The sequence below is a fragment of the Typopeltis vanoorti genome, chromosome 19 (genome assembly GCF_054136105.1).
Source record: "Typopeltis vanoorti isolate ZY-2024b chromosome 19, IOZ_Tvanoo_1.0, whole genome shotgun sequence".
NCBI lineage: Eukaryota > Metazoa > Arthropoda > Arachnida > Uropygi > Thelyphonidae > Typopeltis > Typopeltis vanoorti.
The window spans coordinates 61,243,909-61,266,430 of record NC_143567.1 but is presented as its reverse complement, the minus strand read 5'-3'; the positions used below and the strand labels follow the sequence as shown (position 1 = coordinate 61,266,430).

Below are 22,522 nucleotides of genomic sequence, written 5' to 3'. Positions count from 1 at the left end.
CTGCTATTTCTCTAGTATTGAAGATTTCTATATTCACTTATTATTAAATTCGTTTAAAATAAATTTCATAAAGCCTTAAAAGAACATTTAATCTTGACTAAACGAACTCTTAAATTAAACTAAATATCAGATATTGATTACTATTAAAATAGTCGAATTTTAAATATTATTAAATAGTAAACAAGTTTTTAAAGGTTTTCCATTTCATAGTATTGAAATATATTCATTACAATAGCCTTCAAAATGCGGTACCGAATGGAGGGGACTCATTATCCAAATTCATATTTAGACCTAACAGAGTATATAACTATTCACAAAATGTTCGAGGTGGTCATTTTAATGTTTTTAGAGAAAAATGTGAATCTCTGTAATTCAGTCGGTTTTGACACTGCCCTTTGGCTGGAATATCAGGACTTTTCATTTGAATGTGAGTTAGCCAGTCTCATACGGTTAAGGGGGGGGGGTTCATTCAGTAAAAACAAGCAAACTGATCAGAAAAATACACCCAATTTATATCCATAAGACGCTACGGAAATAAGGATTAACCAGGGCTCGCCAAATCGTGCATAACTCCTCGCCTCATGCTCCTTCCAAATTTTTTAATATCCCAGTAAGTCAATACACAGATTCATTGCTATAAAGTGATTAGTAGTGTTAGATCTGTTTGTTCTGAAAAAGATTTTCTTCAGGAAGTGTTTTTATTAAATAAAAAATATTCTATGTTGTTTAGTATGTTTGCGGCTACTCACCAGCTGGCAACTAGCCATGGGAGAGAAGACAAAAGGTATTTGTCGAGTCCAGGGATTAACTATCCCATTCCATTTTGATTTGGTTTCGAAAGCCTGCAGAGTCTACACATAAGCGTAAAACAGGAAGGAAGATAAAAGAATTTGGGAAAAAACCGAATTGCCACATTCCGAGACCGATTAACTTAAGATTAGATGTAACACGAAATTAACCATCCCTCTGCTTATATTTTCCCTTCTCTTTAGAGAAAATTTCCAGATATTTCCAGAATTTTTTTTACATTTTCCAGATATATTTATACACAAGCGCACAACTATTATGACTTGCATAACATTATCAAATTAAATAATAATTTTAGATAAACTTTAATTGCCCTATCTGCCAGCAGTAACAAAGAACCATTTTTTTTTTATTTTTTTTTTTATAGTTACACAGATTCATTGCTTCTATAATTCGTGAAGGCCATTCCACATACTGTGCGACCACAGATGACAGAACTCTTGACACTTCTGCGCATGACAGAAGAAGGCGAATACTTTCCGATAACAGGATAATCAATGCGTTTCGTGCAACGAGAGTTTATTATTATACGTTGGATATTAACTTTTCTTTTAGGAAAATTCTAGTTTTTAAAGGGTAACTATTTTGCTTGTACAACAGTTTAAAATTTTTACGTATAAAGCACGTGATTTCGCTTGTTGGTAACGAATTCATGCATCGTATTTTTTTCTCTCCCATCAGCAGGAACTGACTCTTCTTGGCAATCTGCCAGCCGAGGGTCTCGCATCTGTTGTCGGACAGAATTTTTGTCCTTAGCAGTAAAAAAGATTAAAAATTGTATTATTAATTATGGTATATAATGAAAGAGTTTATTATTGATTAAATATAATGAACACCCTTTTATTATTAATAATTAAATATCGTTAATTGAATGACCTTGTCACTGATCTATTGATTAATTACATATTTTTGCTTATCAAACTTAATGGAATATAGATAAGTCAATTTTTAAATGAGAAAGCTACTCTCCTCCTCTAGGAGAATTTAAAAAAGCTAGAAGAAATTTAAGCTTCTCCCATCCTCTTTACATTTTCCCTCCAGAATCTGATGACGAATACTGGAAACATCCAACACACCGTCATTGATCTGCTGGCTTCTCATATATACTACAGGTCCATTCAGTTAGTCTTTTTTATGCATTTTTGTATTCATATCTTATCTGATGTAATTTTCCTCTTACATGTTAGACTCAGTGGCCTGTCGCGTCATATTCAGAATAATTCCTAATTTAATTCTTAATCGTTCCTTTAAGATGTTCGTGTATGGATCCTATATTTCAAAATCAACTCCTAAGTTTTAAGAAATTTTTCACATATCTTTTGGGTGTTTAGCAACAAGGAAAAAAAAAACTGCCTAATGAAAGAGAATCTAACAACAGGTTACAATTTTAGAAAAAGATTGAGAGCCTACCTCATGGGACTAAATAATGTTGACTTTTATATTAAACGCATATTATAAAAAATTATTCTAAATGTTATATATTATGTCTCAGTTATTTTCTATATGTATTTGTGTGCCCTCATAGATACAGTCATTACTTTTTTAGTGACCAGTATGGCTAAAGTTCTTAGTTACACACATTGTACAGTTCTTTTTAATCTATTGCCATTTTCTGTTCTTTATTCCTCTCTCTCTTTCTCTCTTTTTTTAACCAATCTCTGTATTACCACTTGGGATATACCAAAACAGTTTTGGTATTCACACTGCTTACTTTTGAGTGGTACTAAGAGAAGGAAATGTCCGCTATCCTTCAAAGGCCTGACATAGGACAGTAGACATGACTAAGAACAGTGAATAATTAAAAGTATATGGAGGAAGCCTATACCAAACAGCAGATAGGAAGAGACTGAAAAAAGATAATCTTTACTTATTAACTAAATAGTTTCCATGGCGTTTATTAATTTTTTGATAAACAAATATGTAAATAAATAAACATTAATTATTCAGTGAAGTTCATTATTACGGCTAATTTTTCGTAAAAGTCAAGTAATGATTTCCTTAATTTTTTAATATATTTATTTTCAAAATATAAGACTTATTATTGTTTATGTGACCATAGGTTTTTTAATTATTATATATGTTCGTATAATAACGCCTACCAGTTTCGCTAGCAACTGTCTAGATTTCTCAAGGCTTGAACGGTAAACACAAAAAAATGATAAATGCACAAATTATAAAGAATACAAAATCGTTAGTAACTATAAGGTAGCTAAGTTGATACGTTCGCGTGACAATGTCAGCATGTATTGCGAATCTTTAGACCGTTTCCTGAACACGCGTTATATGGTTGTTGGCGTACTGCAGTTCCCTCAAACTGAGTGAATCGATTAAATTTTTCCAAGTCTCATTCAATATGGCACCTTGATTTCTGTTTAGGTTGCTGCCTGTTCGTTGGACTACTGTAGCTTCTTTGAATAATCGGTGTCTGAAATCATCGTCTATGTAGGGCATAGAACTATTTTCCCAGTCTATAGAATGGTTAGAAGTTGAAACGTGATGCGCTAAACCGGAGATGATCGCCCTGTTATGATTGACATCTCCAACATGTTCTTTCTGTCTGATTTCGAGGCTTCTTGAAGTTTGTCCAATGTAGGAGAGGCCACACGTACGTGGAATATTATACACACCTGGATATTCGTAAAATGGAAAACTATCCTTAGGAGATCTTAACACCTGTCTAATGCTAGTAGTTGGTTTAAATACAACTCTGATGTTATGAGCTTTTGACAATCTCGCTATATTGGTGGAAACCGAACCCATAAAGGGGACGTTGAAACCTGCAGGGAGACTGTTTCTTATTGTGGGTGGTTATCTTTATTCAGGAATTTGTTGATAATGTTTGGAGGATATCCATTTTGAGATAGTGTTGTAACAATTTGAGACAGTTCTGTCTGAACCTCGTCTTCGTCTGAGACGAATTTGCGGACTCTGTTTCCCAACATGTGGATGATGCTATGTTTATGTGACCTATGATGGTTTGAAGAATGATGTAGATATCGTCCAGTATCTATAGGCTTTTTGTAAATGGACAGTTTGAAATTGTTATCTTGTCTATTTACAAGTATGTCTAAGAAGTGGAGTTGCTTGTTATTTTCCACTTCTAGAGTAAATTTGATTTTGTTGTGGAGTGAGTTGATTCTATAAACAGGTTTTCTATGCTTTCTTGCCATATGATGAAGATGTCATCTACACATCTTCATCATAATATTGGTGAAGATTTCATTTTCAAATTTCTTCATGAAAAGATCTGCACATGGTGGCTACAGAGGGCTGTCCATGGCTAAGCCTTATAATTGTTGATACACCTTGTTGTTTACCTTAAAGAAATTTGATTTTAGGCAGTGCTTGAATATCATCTGTGTAATGTCTACAGGAAAGAGATGTTTGATAATGTTAATGACTTTTTCTATTGGTACATTTGTAAATAAGGATACTACATCCATTATGTCTGTTTTTGTTGGTTTCACATTCTTCAGTTTTTCAACAAATTGTTGAGAATTTTTAATATAGGATTCTGTTTGTCTGATTTTTCCTGTTAGTAAGTTTGTAAGATGTTTAACTAAAAGGTATGTTGGGGAGGACCTGCCATCAACAATCGACGACGTGGGACTTCTTCGTTATGTACTGTAGGTGCACCATAAAGTCTAGGAGTAATGGGATGTAAAGATTTAATTTTTCTTTTCAATTCCTCAGGCCAAGTACTCATATTGCGTATCAGACGGTTTGTCTCATTATGATTCGTCATGGTAGGATCTTTGTTGAGAATCATAGGTCACATAAACATAACATCATCCACATGTTGGGAAATAGAGTCCGCAAATTCGTCTCAGACGAAGACGAGGTTCAAACAGAACTGTCTCATATTGTTACAACACTATCTCAAAATGGATATCCTCTAAACCAGTGCTTCCCAAACTTCTGAATGTCAGGGCCCCCTTTGCAAAAATTAAAATATTTCACGCCCCCCCTCGAAAAAAAATCGTAATAGAGAGATATATTATTATAATATTTATTGTATTTTTATTCAATACAAAACATACACAGCGAATATTGCAAAAATCAAATGCATATATTACATTTTTTGCCTCTTACCGTTTGGTTCTGAAGACTGTTTTGGTAAAATAATACTGTCCTTTTTTTAGAGTCTGTTTCTGCTTCTTCTGATTGTTCACGGGAATTTTTTTTATTTTTTATCAGCCACTTATCCATTTCAGGGTTAAATTTTTTTAACGTTGAATAGATCAAATAATATCACCACTTACCGATACTGGCACACCACAGACTGATAACATGAAATTAGTGAATATTACCTGAATAGGGGAATCCCCGGACCAGGAACATTTTTCTCTTTTGGGACTTTTCTCCCTTTACGGTAATTAAGCCTAACGCGAAACAGACAGCAAACGCAGGTTATTAAAACGTGCATATGATTGGTTCGGTATTAACAAAAGATCGCGCAACCGAAAGATAAAAGCATAGCTGACAATTGAGTTGAAATGCTAACTCTCTTCAACCGAATTCCATTTGTGAAACTGCCATAACATTCATTATATATATATATATATATATATTACTTAGTTTTAACACTTTTACGAATTTTAACATGTTCGGTTGAATTTTATTGCTGCCTTGGGAAATCGAACTCACACACATCTAATTAATAACAATAGTTTCTAGTTAGATACTGTGTTTGCCCATGCAACATATGGTTTTGTTTTAGTCTATACAGCATAGTTTCTGTATGAGGGGACATGTGATTCATTAATTAGTGTGTTTTTATCCCAGTTGTCTCTAATTGCACTATTTGTTGAGAAATATATTACACAGACTCCTCATACCTTATTCACTGGTATAATAAAAGTACTTGTTTTTATTGCCTCTGCAGTATATTAAGGGAGTTAGGGAGGGTATGTTATTTACCACTGCAAGGGAGTTACTATCTCCCCACATGAACTTGTTTAAGCTTTTTTGACATTTATGTCTTTAGGGGTGAAGATGCTTTTCATAAACTTTTTTTAAACTTTTATTGGTAACAAAAAACTAGCTCGGATGACAGTGATAATATAAAACGAGTTTTGATATGTATATAAAGTCAATATCAACAGTCCCTGATTACGAACGCATGGTGAAAGGGGGCAGGAAGATTTAGAGCTTACCTGGAGAGCATTCAAAGTAAATACAATTAACCACTGCTTTGAAATGAAACATATGAATAAGCAATATTTATTAATATTAAGTGCCGAAATACGCAGGAAGCAAAGTTTGTGAACCAACACCAATGTGTGAATTTTTCCATTAAAATGTAAAAAATGAAGAAATAATATATAATAAAAGTTAAATACGTTTCTTTTAAAATAAAAAAAATCTACTTAGTCTCAAAACCTTTTAACTTTGTTTTCATTATTTCACGGCCCCCTCAACAAAACCTGCTGCCCAGTTTGGGAAGCGCTGCTCTAAACATTATCAACAAATTCCTGTATAAAAATAACCACCCACAACACGAGACAGCCTACCTGCAGGTTTCAACGGTCGTCATCCCCTTTATGGGTTCGGTTTCCACCAATATAGCGAGATTGTTAAAAGCTCATAACATCAGAGTTGTATTTAAACCAACTACTAGCATTAGACAGGTGTTAAGATCTCCTAAGGATAGTTTTCCATTTTACGAATATCCAGGTGTGTATAATATTCCATGTACCTGTACCCTCTCCTACATTGGACAAACTTCAAGAAGCCTCGAAATCAGACAGAAAGATCATGTTGGAGGTGTCAATCATAACAAGACGATCACCTCTGGTTTAGCGCATCACTTTTCAACTTCTGACCATTCTATAGACTGGGAAAATAGTTCTAAGCCCTACATAGACGATGATTTCAGACAGATTATTCAAAGAAGCAACAGTAGTCCTACGAACAGGCAGCAACCTAAACAGAAATCAAGGTTCCATACTGAATGAGACTTGGAAAAATTTAATCAATATACTCAGTTTGACGGAACTACAATACGTATACAACAACCAACAACGTTATATGGTTGTTGGTTCAACAAGGTGAACCAACAACCATATAACGCGTGTTCAGGACACGGACTAAAGATTCGCAATGCATGTTGACATTGTCACGCGAACGTATCAACTTAGCTACCTTATAGTTACTAACGATTTTGTATTCTTTATAATTTGTGCATTTATCATTTTTTTGTGTTTACCGTTCAAGCCTTGAGAAATCTAGACAGTTGCTAGCGAAACTGGTAGGCGTTATTATATTATATGAATATATATATAGCAATTAAAAAACCTATGGTTACGTAAACTATAATAAGTCTTATATTTTAACACTTCATGACCTTATAGTCCTTATAAGGACTGGCTTAAAGGGGCGAAGCAAGAATGCTTTTCGTATTCCCCGTTATCTGTAGAGGACAGTGTAGAGATAAGGTGTTATTGAGCTATAAAGCTCTGATCATGGCAAGAGGGTAACAGCAATAGCCGAGCCTCAGTTAGAAATTCATTGGCTACAGCATTGCCATCCATTACTCTCCCTGGTTACCAATTTTAGTCGCCTCGTACGACATGCATTAACTACATTGGTGCTATTCTTATCCCGGCAACCACAAGGGGAATTTTTTTTTTATTTTAAGAAATTAATTTTTCCAGCTATTTTTAGTAGGAAAAGTTTGTCAGTGTGTCCTCTAACCGTAATGAAGTATGGTAATTGAAGAATGTTATTAAATTTATTTTAGACTGAATAGTTGCGAAATAGTTTTAATATCAGCTTAGGGACTACTAAAAAAAATGACAATTGACATTTATGTCTTTAGGCGTGAAGATGCTTTTCATAATCTCCGCTATCTGTTGTGGTTACAGTGAGGGTAAAATTTATGAGCAGTTTGCTCGCCCTGATTGGGCATGGAGATCATGCATCGCTAAAGGAGGTTAAAATAGCTTTTGGTCTTCTATGTTTGCATATGTCCGTTGTCTCGTATGTTGCAGCCTACTGAACCAAATCGTTGGGGTGTATGGACGTCTTTAGGAAAAACTTGGAAGCTAAGGATTGTAGAAAAGAGAAAATATAGGGAATATTTGTGACTTTATAAAGTTGATTGTTTCTAACATACCACAGGGCGCTCAGAATCATTCTCAAGCACTTGTTCTGCACTCGTTGTATCTTGATAATGTTAGTATTAGAGGTGTGGCTCCAGGCTGGAGAGGCATAGGTGATTATAGGACGAATCGTCATCTGGTATAGTTGCAATTTGATTCTGTTGCTGAGCTTGCTATTTCTGTTAATTAGCGGATAGATCTGAGCTATGGCTTTAGATGCTTTTGCGCACGTAGACTTGATGTGTTGGTTGAAAGATAGCTTTTTGTCGAGAATTACACCCGGGTAATTTGTTTTTGTCTGCCAGGGAATTTTAGTATTGAATAGTAACACATCTCCTGAAGGAGACATTGGCCGTTTTGAGAAAAGAACGGCTGAGCTTTTCTGGGGGTTGACTTCCAATCTCCATTTGGAGAACCAACCCTCCAGCTTTAGAAGGTTTTCTTGAAGCTTTCTGGTAACGAAATGGGGTCGGAGAGATCTGGTTAGTATTGCTGTATCGTTCGCATACAAGGCCAAAATGGAAGACATCGATTGTGCGGATGTCCAACATGTATACAGAAAACAGCAATGGAGCCAGTAGGAATCCCTGCGGCACTCCAGCAAAGATATGGAGCTGGGACGATGTAGAACCGTTGATTGTGACTTGCATTGATCTATTCTGAAGATATGAATGGATTAGATGAACCATTTTTAGTGAGGTACCGGCTGAGATAAGTTTGTGTAGGAGTCCAAAATGCCAGGTTTTGTCAAATGCTTTGGATAGGTCTAGGAAAACAGCTGCTCTGTACTGGCGCCAGTTATAGCTGGTGGTGATGTATTCCACAATTCTGTGGATTTGCATCACCACCAGCTATGCGTTACAGAGCCCACCATTATAGCCGGGGATCTGAATTTCAAGCACCCTGCGTGGAATTGCACAACCACAAACAAGAATGGTTGCATCCTTTCCAATTACTTAGGGTCAAGCAACGCTGTTGTGGCAGGCCCCACCGAACAAACTCATCTCCGTACGTTCGGTACTACTGACATTCTGGACATAGCTATCCTGCAGGATATTAAACTTCAATACAGCATCATATCTATGGATGAACTATCATCCGATCACAATCCAATTCTACTACAGCTGGGAAATCAAGAATACCTGTGTCCTCCTTCTCACTCCTACATTGCATGGGAAAGACTGTCAACAAAAGACTATAGTGTTGCCGAAAACCAAACTTTCTTTAGGGAGGATGTTTAGGTCATTTACTGAGGTTTGGAGTCGTGAGAGGATGACCTTCTCCGCAACCTTACCCAGATTAGTGATAAGACTGATTGAACGATACTTTTGCGGTAGGTGTGAGTCTTTGCCTTGCTTATGTATAGGAATTACATCAGCCAGTTTCCAGGTGGAAGGAAAATAGTGAAATCTTAAGATTGCATTTATTATACTGGTCAGGTGCACTACAGCTTTTCGAGGCAGCAGCTTGATCACCCTGTTTGAGATGCCGTGTGGTCCAGGAGCTTTATTGTTCTTAAGTTTTTTAATAATATCATATAATTCAACAGGTGATGTGGGTGCAACATGGTCAGCGCTGGTATCTGGAGGTTTAGTGCATGCCTGACCTGTCTGTGAATTTTGTACAAGTGATTGAAATCTAAGTTGTTATAAGAGGGTTTGCACTGCTCCTCTAGATTCTTTAGTATGGCTTCTGCCTTATCTACATCTGGGTGAACTAAGCCCTGGTTTGAGATTATGGGGGGAACTGTTTTTATTTCTGATGTTTCTCAGTAACCCCCAGATAGAATGATCAAGAGGTGAGATAGAGAATAGCTTTTTATCCCAAACTTGGTTTCTATGAGTTTTAAGTGCCTCTCTAACTGCCCCATTTATCCTGTTTAGAGTTGTTTTATCTTGTGGTGCACGTGTGTTACGGAATCTTTTCCTTGCTCTGTTTTTGTCTCTGATCAAGTTCATGATGTCTTCAGGCAAACGATCTGGCTTACGGGCATATTTGTGGGAGGTAGCTACCTTTATAGCAGAATTAATTTGTTGTGTGAGATTTGTAACTGCAGTTTCTACTTCTTCTTTTGTCCGTATGTGAGGAACAGGTACAATATAATCCTTGAGTGCTATTGACAGTCTTTCCCATGCAATGTAGGAGTGAGAAGGAGGACACAGGTATTCTTGATTTCCCAGCTGTAGTAGAATTGGATTGTGATCGGATGATAGGTCATCCATAGATATGATGCTATATTGAAGTTTAATATCCTGCAGGATAGCTATATCCAGGATGTCAGTAGTTCCGAACGTACGGAGATGAGTTGGTTCGGTGGGGCCTGCCACAACAGCGTTGTTTGATCCTAAGTAATTGGAAAGGATGCAACCATTCTTGTTTGTGGTTGTGCAATTCCTCGCAGGGTGCTTGGAATTCAGGTCCCCGGCAATAATGGTGGGCTCTCTGGTGCATAAGATGGCATTTAGATCAGAGTGCAGTAGAGATTTTTGGGGAGGGTTGTAGGCTGAGTAGATTTTCAGTTTGCAGTGGAGCTGGTGACTACTTCCACGCCTGTGATCTCAAGGTTAGTGGTTGAAGGATTGCTCACAGAGTGGTGCTTAATGTAGTTTTTAATGAAGATGGCAGTGCCGCCGCCTCTGTAGAGTAGTCTGTCATTTCTGTATAGGCGATAACCCCTTATTGTAGGATTGTCTGAGGATCTTAAATGAGTTTCACTGATTAATATTGATACCTCTATGTGAAATCTTGGAGTTCCAGAATTTTGTTTTTAAGGCCATTTGCATTCCAAGCAACTATCTGAAGAGATGCTGTAATGAGTTTGTTACTATTCATTTATGAGATCTCTGAGGATGACCTACGTTTTACGAAGAAATCTTTTAGTGGAGGTTTCAGTAGGGTTTGATAGGCTGAAATTTTATAACATGTTTGCTAGTGAGGCCGTAATAACAGCTGTTAGATTTTTAGGTGCTGTTGGTTGATTTTGTTCTGGTATTGGTCTATTTGTTCGGGTCACATCGGCATAACTTCTTGTTTGCTTTTGGGTGCCTCTATTTTCGGAGGTCTCCGACTGTGGCCGCTGAGTCTCCGGTTTTGATGCCTGGGCCTCTGTTGTTCTTATACTGTAGGAGGAGGGCTGGTTGACTGCCTCCATCCGTCTGTTCTTTGGGTGCTGAGTACATCCTTTGTAGTTCGCAGGATGAGGGCCACCGCAGTTGGCACATTTGGCCGAGGTGTTCCTCGGCTTTGTGCAGGTATTGGTTGGGTGGCTGTCCCCACATTCCAAACATCTATATTCCGCTCTACATGGATTCTGGGCATGGCCAAACTTCTGGCACCTGTGGCACTTCCCAGAAGATGATCTTTTCCGGAATGGTTCTGGTGTGACGATGAGACCACAGACTGTTTTTAAGTTGTAGATATCCTTGTATATTTTATGAATCTCAACAAGGACCAATGGCATGGGAGTCTTGTCTGCTTTGTACATTCTGCTGACCTTGATTGGAGGCAGATCCTGAGAATTCAGGTCAGCAGCTATTTCTGCTATGTCAATGTCTTCACAGATACCACGAAGGACCACTTTTAAGTTTTTTTCGGAGCTGAGCGCAAAGGTATGATACTGGATGCCTCTGTCGTCCAGTTCTTTGAACAACCTTCTATAATCTGTCACTGTTGCTGGCTGGATCGTTATGCCTTAATCCATGTTTTTGGCCTTAATGAAGCCAATGTGCAGATTGGACATTGTGGATTTTAAAGCTGCCCACTTCTGCTTTTCTCTAAGGATGATCGGAGGCACCTTTTCTTTGGGAGAAATAGCGGCGTCCGAACCCTGATAATCCTGTTCCATTTCATTATTTTCATTGTGCAGTTCTTCTGTTGTTCTTCACTCTTTGCTTGCGCGCACTTCTACAAAGTCTGAAGGAGTAGAAGGCACCGATTCTGACTGATCTTCTGCGACACCGTCTGTGACACTTTCCGGGGGAAACGTGTCGTAAAGTTTCACTTTTCCCGGCCAATTGCTGTTAAGTAGTTCGCCTAGTCTTATAAATTCTTTATATACCTCCTCGAATATTGTCTCATTTAGCTGTTTTTCCATGATTATCAATGTGAGGTAGCTAATAATATAATATAATATAATATATTAAATAATATATTAAAAAAAAAAAAACGCTTACCGTGCAGTTGCAGTCTTACCGGCAGTGCTACAGGACTCTGTACTGTTTTTGCAGAGCACTGAATCAAAAATTGCATGATCTTCAAGACACATAATATAATATAATATAATATAATAAACGCACCACAATTCCAAAAACGACTGAGCGGTTCTCATAATCTCTGACTAATTCCACGGTATGAACACTCCAATTCACACTTCATGACCTTATCCTTATAAGGAGTGGCTTAAAGGGGCGAAGCAAGAATGCTTTTCATCTTCCCCATTATCTGTAGAGGACAGTGTAGGGATAAGGTGTTATTATTGAACTATTATTAAAGCTCTGATCATGGCAAGAGGGTAACAGCAATAGCCAAGCCTCAGTTAGAACTTCATTGGCTACAGCCTTGCCATCCATTACCCTCCAAGGGTATTATTAATCACCGCATCTCACGGTCGATTAAGCTTCTTACTACCAAATACGAATACTTTAAATGTATTTATTTTTGTTAAAGAATTAATAGGTGTATTAATTAAATTTCAATTTTTATGATTTTTCTCTCCAAAACAAAAGTATTATTTAATTTTTTACAATTTGAAATAAATTTTATTAATACTTATATGAAAAATATTATTTTTGTTGTAAGAAATTAATTTTTCCAGCTATTTTTAGTAGAAAAAGTTTGTCAGTATGTCCTCTAACCGTAATGAAGTATGGTAATTGAAGAATGTTATTAAATTTATTTTAGACTGAACAGTTACAAAATAATTTTAATATCAGCTTAGGAACTACTAAAAAAATCGGTTATTTTCAGAAAGACATAAAAAAAAAATTCTTCACAATGTTGGTCAAAATGTTTGCCATCGAGTCGTAATAATGAAGCATTATTATGAAGTATACGTTCCAAAAACATTTTCATAATTCTTGATTGTTATGGCCATCGTTGGTTGGTCATTTCGAATATGGTCTGCATCATCCAAAAAAATGTCCAATGCTGTGCATTCCTTTTGTTTGGACAATAATATTTTCAGGTGAACCCTTCCAGTTATTCGACCCTTAACCCTCTTCTTCTTTTTGGCTTCCCATATTAGGCAGTTGTTTGCCTGTAACGTTTTCAAGGGTTTAAAAAGTCTTCTGCCCATCTCCTCCTGGATTTTCCTCTTGATCGGTGTCCCTTTGGTTTATATTTCCAGGTATCATTTGGCCATCTGTCCTCGTTCATTCTTTCTATGTGGTTTTTCCAGTTCTTTCGATAGTTTGTGATGTCGTCTGTTATGTTAATTATGGACAGCTGTTTTCTTATTTCTTCGTTTCTTATCTTGGCTATTCTTTTATAGCCTGAGAGCGGACTTAGGAACTTCATTTCTGCAGCTTCCACTTGTCTTTTATTTCGATCTTCTCAAGTCTAAGTTTCACTGCCATATTTCAGAATTAGTGTGGCTATTATTTTATAGAGTTTTATTTGGCTGTTATAGACATCTGTTTATTGGAATGCCGTTCAAAGTTCCAATGAATGCTAAGAATTTTTGCTTTTTATATGCAATGTCGATTTCTCCACTGGGGCTTATGTAATTTCCTAGATATTTAAATTTCTTCACTTGTTCTATTGCTTTGTTGTGGATGACTAGTTTGCATCTTTTAATTTCTTTACCTTGAAATGCTATTGATTTCGTTTTATTCATTGAGATTTTCATGTCATGCTGTTCTATTGTTTTGTTCAATACGTGTAGATGTTTCTGTAATTGGTCTCCCTTAACCCTTTAGACTTTAAATGCTGATTATGACTATTATTCATTCCATCTCGAGCCTATCAACAAACACTCGTTCGTGATTTAATTCGATCTGTACACTTAGCAAATGGTACAGGGCTATTCCAATAATCGCCATTACGAATTCTAAGCGTGCAGATCATTAACGAATGCTTGTTCCAGAGGTACCACTCGAAATACATTGTTCTGAAATGGATGATCAACATCGCATTCAGATTCATCGCTAAACGTAGACGTCAATGACATCAATAATAGTAATAATAAAACACTTAATTAGGAACAATGCAGAGAGAATATCACCTTCCATATTCCTCAACGACAGATGTCCCGTTGCTGGAAATGGATGGCAGTGGACTCCTCGTTTGAACATTCATCCGATATCTTTACATTAAAAAAAAATACGTGCTTAAGCAATTTTAGTCCAATAACATACAACAGAACACCATTTATAACTAAACTATGATACTTTCATAGTCAGGCAATGGGGAAGTTATCAGCAGAATCATGAAATTATTGTATCTGCCTACCTTTTCAAAATTGAACCTATGTCGATATAAATTTCTTCTTCTTTTCTTTTTTACTTAAAATTCCTCAAAAATTATTACAATCTATAGGGAGTTCCCCAAAAGTTTCCTTCTAGGAGCACTCCATATAGTCAATTTTCATGTTAAATAGCAAAAAATAAAATAAAAGAAAAAGAAATGATTTCGACAAATTTTTGAAATTATACACTCAATTAATGTAATACCAGACCATATTAAAAATCCGATCTGACAGAACCAAACAAATTCAATAAGTGCATTTAAAAAGATGTTGAAAATTGACACTAGGGGCGCAGCAATCGTGAAACCAGACATTCAGAGAAACCAGTCAGTTTCTCTGAATGTCTGGGACAGATTCAAACGTAGAGAAAGAGAAACCATTATATAAAATTAAGAGTGAAAAACTAGTTTGTACTTTTATTGTTATTTTTTTATATGAATCCTACCAAAGAAAGGTTGTAAGCCTATACTGCATAAGTGTTAAATCTGTAGGTGGGCTAATGGTTAAATAATTCGGAAAAACCGTGCTCCAGAGATTAAATATAGAACTTTCTAAAGCCTCTTCAAATCATTAATAAGTAGGACGGTTTCTCAGGTAGGGTATGAATTTGTAGACTGCAGATTGGAGAACGAATGCGTTCAGCTATTAGCCAACGACTCGGGTAAAATATGTAATTCCAATTAATTGTATATTATAAAAATTGAAATTATTATCAAAGTATACTTAAACTATATTAATTATTAATCAGTTTAAAAAATCACATTAAAAATTATACAAAAAATATTTTATAATCTTAATATTGATTTGTAAATATATAAAAATTATAAAATTTAATTGTAAAAATAAAAATTTAATTGATATTAAATTAATCAGGAAATATCTTTGATTAAAAAAATAAACTTGTAAATTAAAAACACACTGAAATAAAAATAATAAAACTTATTATAAAATATATAATTTCGCACGAGATATAATTCGTACTCGTGTGGTGGGCGGGATAAGAATAGTTCCACTGCAGCCCATGCATGTCGTAAAAGGCGACTAAAATGGGACGCAGAGTTTCGAGGTTTTTTGCTCTCTTAGGTTTCTTCCGGAATTTTGCTCCAGGTGAGGGAGGGCTTAGATTTCGGGGGATTTCCCTGAGAGAGCACTTTGAGTCTATGGGGTAGGTGTTCTCCGGCTGGGCCAGTGAGGGGCCTTGTTGGTGGATGCTTTTCCCTGGAATATGAGCGGTTCTGCTCAGTGGGGAATGCCCGTCACTGAGTGGAACCAACGCTAAGTTGGACGATCTTTCGGCCACTTGTAAGGAGTGGTTCGGGGTTCGTCTTAATTTTTAGAGGTGGCCTTACTTAAAAATAGCAGCCCATGTATGTCGTACGAGGCGATTAAAATGGGTACCCAGGGAGGGTAATAGATGGCAATGCTGCAGCCAATGAAGTTTTAACTGAGGCTCGGCTATTGCCGTTACCTTCCTACCATGATCAGAGCTCATAGCTCAATAACACCTTATCCTTACATTGTCCTCTACAGATAACAGGGAATATGAAAAGCATTCTTGCTTCGCCCATCTAGCCAAAAAAAAAAAAAAAATCTAATTAGCCATCGAAATTTTGTACATATTCACTTGCATGTGAAATGAATAATAAAAATTATAAAATGCGATATTTCACATAAATGTGAATTTTACATTCAAGCTTCGCGAAGATTATATCAAAGCCTCATATAATTCAAATTCTATTTGAATTAAATTATATTCTACGATACATGGATGAACGGAAAGGCCTACGCTCAAATCCTGTCTAGGAGGAGAAGAACATTTAAAATGATTTTTGCCACTTATTTGATGATCAGTTAGCAGGCCTCATAGGAACTTGTAGATTTCTCCCTCTTATACTCAGGTTTTTCATCCCGCAAGCCGATCAGCGAGTACACGTAACTGACAGACATATCAAACAATGCAAAAGGAATAATTGCCTCATCAAAGCATTATTAGATTTCTAAGAGCCAAGTTCTTAGCTTTTTAGTTCCAGGCCATTTAGTCTAACACATAAAGAGAAGATGACATGAGATCGTCATATCAAATTATACAGAAGAAATTTTGTATACTCAGCTTACTGAATCATATTATCCTACATATGCCGGCCACTGAATTAGAAACCTTGATGCAGATATACGTTAACCTCACTCACGCAGTGTATATGCAAAATACTTGGTCGCATGCGTCACCACATGTTGTAGGCAGCTATTTAAGAATTCTACTGGTCAGTAATTGTCAGTAGTGGTGATCAGAATGGGTAAAACAAAAGATCTTTCCGAGATTTCGAAGAAGGGCTCATTGTGGGTGCCCGTCTGGCTGCAGCTACGATTTTGAAAGCAGCAGAGCTGACCGATTTCTCAAAAGGTGAAATATCCCTGGTGTTTAATCAGTATAAAAATAACCTACATTTAATACACTGAGCCTCGTCGACTTAATTATTTCAGCAATAATTTTAACCCATTCTGTTTTCTGTTTTTTTTTTTCCCGTATGTGTGCGTGTGTTTCCATTGGTTTCTCACAAAAGCAGCGATAACGAAATTTTCTAATGTCTAAAAACATGTAATCTGTTGAGTACTTTTTCCACGGAGAATTTTCAAATTTTCTCAGAGGAGTACATTTTCGATAAAAGGAATTCTCAACTATCTAAACAGATATAATTATAGGAGACCAAAAAATGCTTAGTTATTTCATATTCAAAATTAATCTTTGCAAAACACAGGTCTGTTAATTCTCGCTGCTACGGGATACGAATCCAATTCAATTAGTTCAAAGTCATGGGTCATAATTACACATGGGTGTTTGATGAACAGATGCCATGGTCTTTTTCTCAATTACACTCTAATAATATTCGTTGTAATCACACCAATCCTCAATATATTTAATTACTAGATACTTGATAGACACCAGGCATAGGGATAAAAAATAAATGAATTCGTTAATATATCATATTATAATATAAAATAAAAGGTGTATTACAAAACAATTTAAAACATTTTTAAATATTAAAAATATGTATTAAAATAGATTTTTAAAAACATAGTTTTATTGATTATTATACTAATTATTAGATTATCTTATTTAAATTATAAATAGAGGAACATATCTACATATCTACTGAATCATATTATCCTATCATATCATGAATTGTAAAACACCAAACATATTCCCTCAACAACCAGCCAACGAAGAGTAACTACAGTATGTCATTTACTGGATGTCGCTGTCATACATTCAAAATAATGAACAGTGCACTGCAATTATTATTATTATTACTATTATATAATTATTAATGCTATATGATATCACTGTTATTGTTATAAATAACCAGAAAGATCACCGCAGATATAAGTCAAAAACATTGGCCAAAAATGCTCTTTTGACCGGTGGGGTATCTAAATACCTATTGACAAGGAATAGACAATAAATAATGCAAACATAAAGCATTTTAGAACAGCAGATTGAACGCAACTATCCGAAGCAATTTCAAACCGGAAGTGAAACAGAAGTCCACAACACTCCCTTTGCTGTTGCAGTGTGGAAGTAGTATATCCAGAAAATTTTGTGTGTGTGTGTGTGTGTGTGAAAGTTTATTTTCAATACCTGATTAATTAATAATAATAATAAATAAATAAACAAGGTTAACATTCGAACAGATAAATAATGAATATGGAGTACGCTCTGATGTTTTTGTTTACATTAGAAGAAGATAAATACGAAATCATTAATAATAATAATAATAATAATAATAATAATAATAATAATAATAATAATAATAATAATAATAATAATAAAGAAAAACTGGACAAGGGTATCAAATTATATTAGCGAAATCCACATTACTGTAGCATTAACAAGAAATACTGATCAAAATGTAGAGATAATGTGTGTGTGTGTGTGTGTGTGTATGTGTGTGTGTGTGTGTGCGTGTGTGTGTGTTTACCCTAGTGTGAGCAGCTGAATTAAGTGCTAGGAGAGCGCCACCTACATTCCATACATGCCTTCGATTATCTCGGTAACGATTTTCATGCAATGTGTGAGAAAGGAGAATTAGGCAAACGCACTTAAACATGACTTGAAACTAATGAAAGGTGGCCTCCCGTCTAGCAACATCCTAGCTATGAGGAAAGTGTGCAAACCATCTTCGTTGGTGGTTCCACTAATCTCGGCTACCAGACAGCAATAAAAGAATGGAGAACCTAGCCCTTGGAAGCAACTTCTTACTGGACGTGTTTGCATTCACGGATTTCTGCGACCCATGTGGGCTAAATGGCTTTAAAGAGCTCATAAACGACACCATGCATGATGACGCCTTGACCTGTGATTTACGACGACTTTCGGAAAGAAAAATAAAAACTTTCCTCGATCGTTGTAGTACTCGTGGGGTGGATTAAGCGAACGGACCTTTCTCGTGGGTCAATGCATTGTTCTTAAGTGTCTTTTGAAGTGACCGCGAACGTCTGATTCCATTCTTATCCTCTTTCTATTCTCATCCCTGTCGCTTCTTTCTTTTAAAAGGATAATAAAGTTTGCTTTATTATCACGAAGTTCTTTTCAACCTTTTTTTCTTCTCTTTCTCGTGTTTGTAAAAATTACACAAAGAGAACAGGATGATGTAGGTGAAAGAGAGAAGAAAACAAACCACAGAACGGATTATTAAATGTGCTAAGTGAGCAAAATTCAAACATAAATTAAAGAATGAGGATTTGAATATACATAACAATCCCTAGGGCTGTTTTTTTTTTTTTTCAAATATAAAGTAATCCTATTTATAAAATATGAGCTGCAACTTGTCTACCGAAAGGACAAGATTGTTCTGATTTATGGTCTTGAAATAATAACTTGCTGAAAGAAGAAGAGAAATCGTAGATTATATGCTCATTACTGTCTTAATAGCATGCTGTGGAATGGAACTTTCTAAGCAATAATTCTATTATTTATGGATAGAAACTAATCATTATGCACACTCAATTTTCATTGAATTGATATGTAATGGCAACTTCTATAGTTTACCTGGAATGATATGAAGTTTGAAATTTCAGCATTAAATTTTTGAATAGCGAAACAAGCTTATAAATTAACCTAAATCGAACTGTAATAATACAATCGTTAGACAAATCAGTAAACAAAACATACATAAAATGAAATGGTGTATATATAAAATATAAAATAAAATATATAAAATAAAACAAAAAAAACTTGCTATACATTATTATATAAAATAAAACAAAACAAAACTTGCTATACATTATTATTTCAATATCCTTATATAGTCCTTATAAGGACTGGCTTAAAGGGGCGAAGCAAGACTGCTTTTCATCTTCCCCGTTATCTGTAGAGGACAGTGTGTAGGGATAAGGTGTTACTGAGCTATTATTAAAGCTCTGATCATGGCAGGAGGGTGACAGCAATTGCCGAGCCTCAGTTAGAACTTCATTGGCTGCAGCATTGCTATACATTGTACATTACCCTTCAAGGGTATAAATCAACAACTCTTTTCGACGCCTCTCTACCCATCTATTTCAAAATCCTTATAGTCCTTATAAGGACTGGCTTAAAGGGGCGAAGCAAGAATGCTTTTCATCTTCCCCGTTATCTGTAGAGGACAGTGTATGGATAAGGTGTTATTGAGCAATTAAAGCTCTGATCATGGCAGGAGGGTAACAGCAATAACCGAACCTCATTTGGAACTTCATTGGCTACAGCATTGCCATCCATTACCCTCCAAGGATATTGGACTGAATGAATCAATCACCGCATCTCACGGTCGATTGATCCCTATTTCAAATTCCTTTTTTATTAGATATCCTTTTTTTTATTAGATGATTTAATAAATAAAATATATATAACATAAAATGGTGTATAAAATATAAGAAACCAAACTTACTTTTTATTAATTATACGAATGGATTATGGATAGAAAATTACGAAATCTATACAAGGAATACAAATTATCCTCGTTTTTAATAGATAAAAATACTCTACAGCTTCTTTGACGTCCTTGATAGACCGAAAAATAGTAAAAGAACTATACATAGCTAAATGACATGTCCTTTAATTAATAAATGTCACGTGGGTTTGAATGGGGAAACAGCGTTGTTTCGTCCCTTCAAGTCAGCCTCTGCCTATTCAGGAAGACAGAAAAATTTGCAGATCACCGCAACAAATATGTCGGACACCATGCCACAAGTTTCCTGTTCGACTTCCCTGCGTTCTGAAGATGAGTGTCATTTTATGAGGGATGGGGGGTAAATAGCCAACGTTCTCAAGTAAATATTTCTAATGAACAGACCCATTCATTCCGTAGGAAACCATGTGTTCACAGAAATGCTTGTAATTTTGTTTCTTGGAATGCTTTAAGAGTCGCTAGGAATTAAAAAAAAAAAAAATCTGTTGGCATCTTTTCAAACTGGTTAGCCTTGCTCATATATATGATCGTTTGTAGCTTTAAATTAACTATTTGCGTCATTGGTATTGCTATTTGTTGTGAAAGTGACCCCCCCCCCCAGAAGGAAATACTAATCCTTCGCAATAGTTTTTCATTATTTTTTTAAACTAATTAGCTATAAACTTGAATGGCATTGTCAAAAACCATCTAATGTTTGATGAAACAGACAAGGGAAAGTCTATAGTTAGATGCAGGCCATCATTGTTGCTAGGCAACAGTTGTTATGAGATAACAATGTTCGTCTGCTTGTATTACGATTGCTTATTGGTCTTTCATAATAATAAATAATGCATACATATTCCAATGTATTAGAACATACATACAACGAATTTCGTATATAAAAAGGAAATAACCATTTAGTTGATTGAGAAAATCAGAAAATATTTTATCTTCGTAAAAAAAATGCTTCCCCCCCACCTCTGTTTTTTTTCTGATTGGTAGAAGTCAGATGGTCATGACATAGGCGGAGCTTAAATAAAATACGGTAAGTGACGTTTTCGCGCATGTCAAGTTGTGCATTTAGGTATTCGTGAGTGAGAAAGTTTCTCGGATGTTTTAGGAAACGATGTGAAACTTTTATATCGAGACAAAATTGCTTCTTAACAGGTGCGGGAGTTAGCACTGCAGGGGTCATGTATCAGACGTACTTCACATGCCAACACGCTCTACCTACAGCATCGTACACCGGTTCCGATGTTAGAACTACGAGGCTAGGATTACAAGGCAGTGTGGCCGTCACAACCCCTATGTCTTATCAATCCCTTGACTTAAGGGTAAGTTACAGTTTTCAAGATAATAGAGCATTCGTTAATTCAAAAATTCACAAACATCTCGTGGATTCTCTACTTTTTCTGTTCCATTATGGATGTATTTTTTTTAACATCATTTTTCGCTAATCATCAGCATACAATTATTCCCAATTTTTTAAAGCAATTTTTTAAAATAACAAATATTGTTAATATTAATTAACAATATTTAAAGCAAAAGTATTCCTAATAAAATTATATCATCAGCATACAATTATATTTCCAATTTTTAAATCAATTTTTTAAAATGACAAACATTGTTAACATATAATTGCAATGTATATTTCAAGACCATCATTCCAACTCATTACGTAAGAGATAAATGTAAATTTATTATAAAAATTATGATATGGTGTGTAAGCACTTTTTTAAACAATATTTGTAATATTTTACCTAGTCAGTACTACAACCTCAAACTTATATCAAACTTACCAGATAACACTGTTAATATGTCTTTTGTTTTATTTTTCCAACAGAAATGTGGTCTTCATAAAATGCATGAACTAACAGATAGTTCAGATGAAGCATCACCAGCCGGCGCTAGTGCCGACTTAACGGAACGCAATAGGTTGGAAAAAGTGACGACCACAGCCGATATCCACTACGTTTCTGCTAATTGTATCGTGTTTACTTATTATACAGGAGATATTTCTTCAGTTGTTGACGAGCACTTTTCCAGGGCCCTCAGTGAGATGAGCAACGCTAGCAAAGTTCAATCTAAAGGTTATTTATTTATCTTCTATCTACGTATTACTTCACAACATATATTTTTTATGAAAATAAAACTGGAATAAACATACCTATGAGCTGAGTGGATTATTAAAATAAAATTAAATTAAATGCAAATATTATTAATAAAAT

The 22,522-nt window shown here is 35.5% G+C and overlaps 1 protein-coding gene across 1 annotated transcript in view; it reads left to right on the top strand.

The window, feature by feature from the left end:
• Positions 1-21,487: 21,487 nt before the first annotated feature.
• The window catches only part of LOC150096167 (nuclear receptor subfamily 2 group E member 1-like), a 131,559-nt gene continuing 130,524 nt past the window's right edge, over positions 21,488-22,522 (top strand). The window contains exons 1-2 of the mRNA XM_090409626.1: positions 21,488-21,628; positions 22,138-22,384. Coding sequence (XP_090265752.1) covers positions 21,488-21,628; positions 22,138-22,384 — 388 coding nt within the window. The remainder of the gene's footprint in view (positions 21,629-22,137; positions 22,385-22,522) is intronic.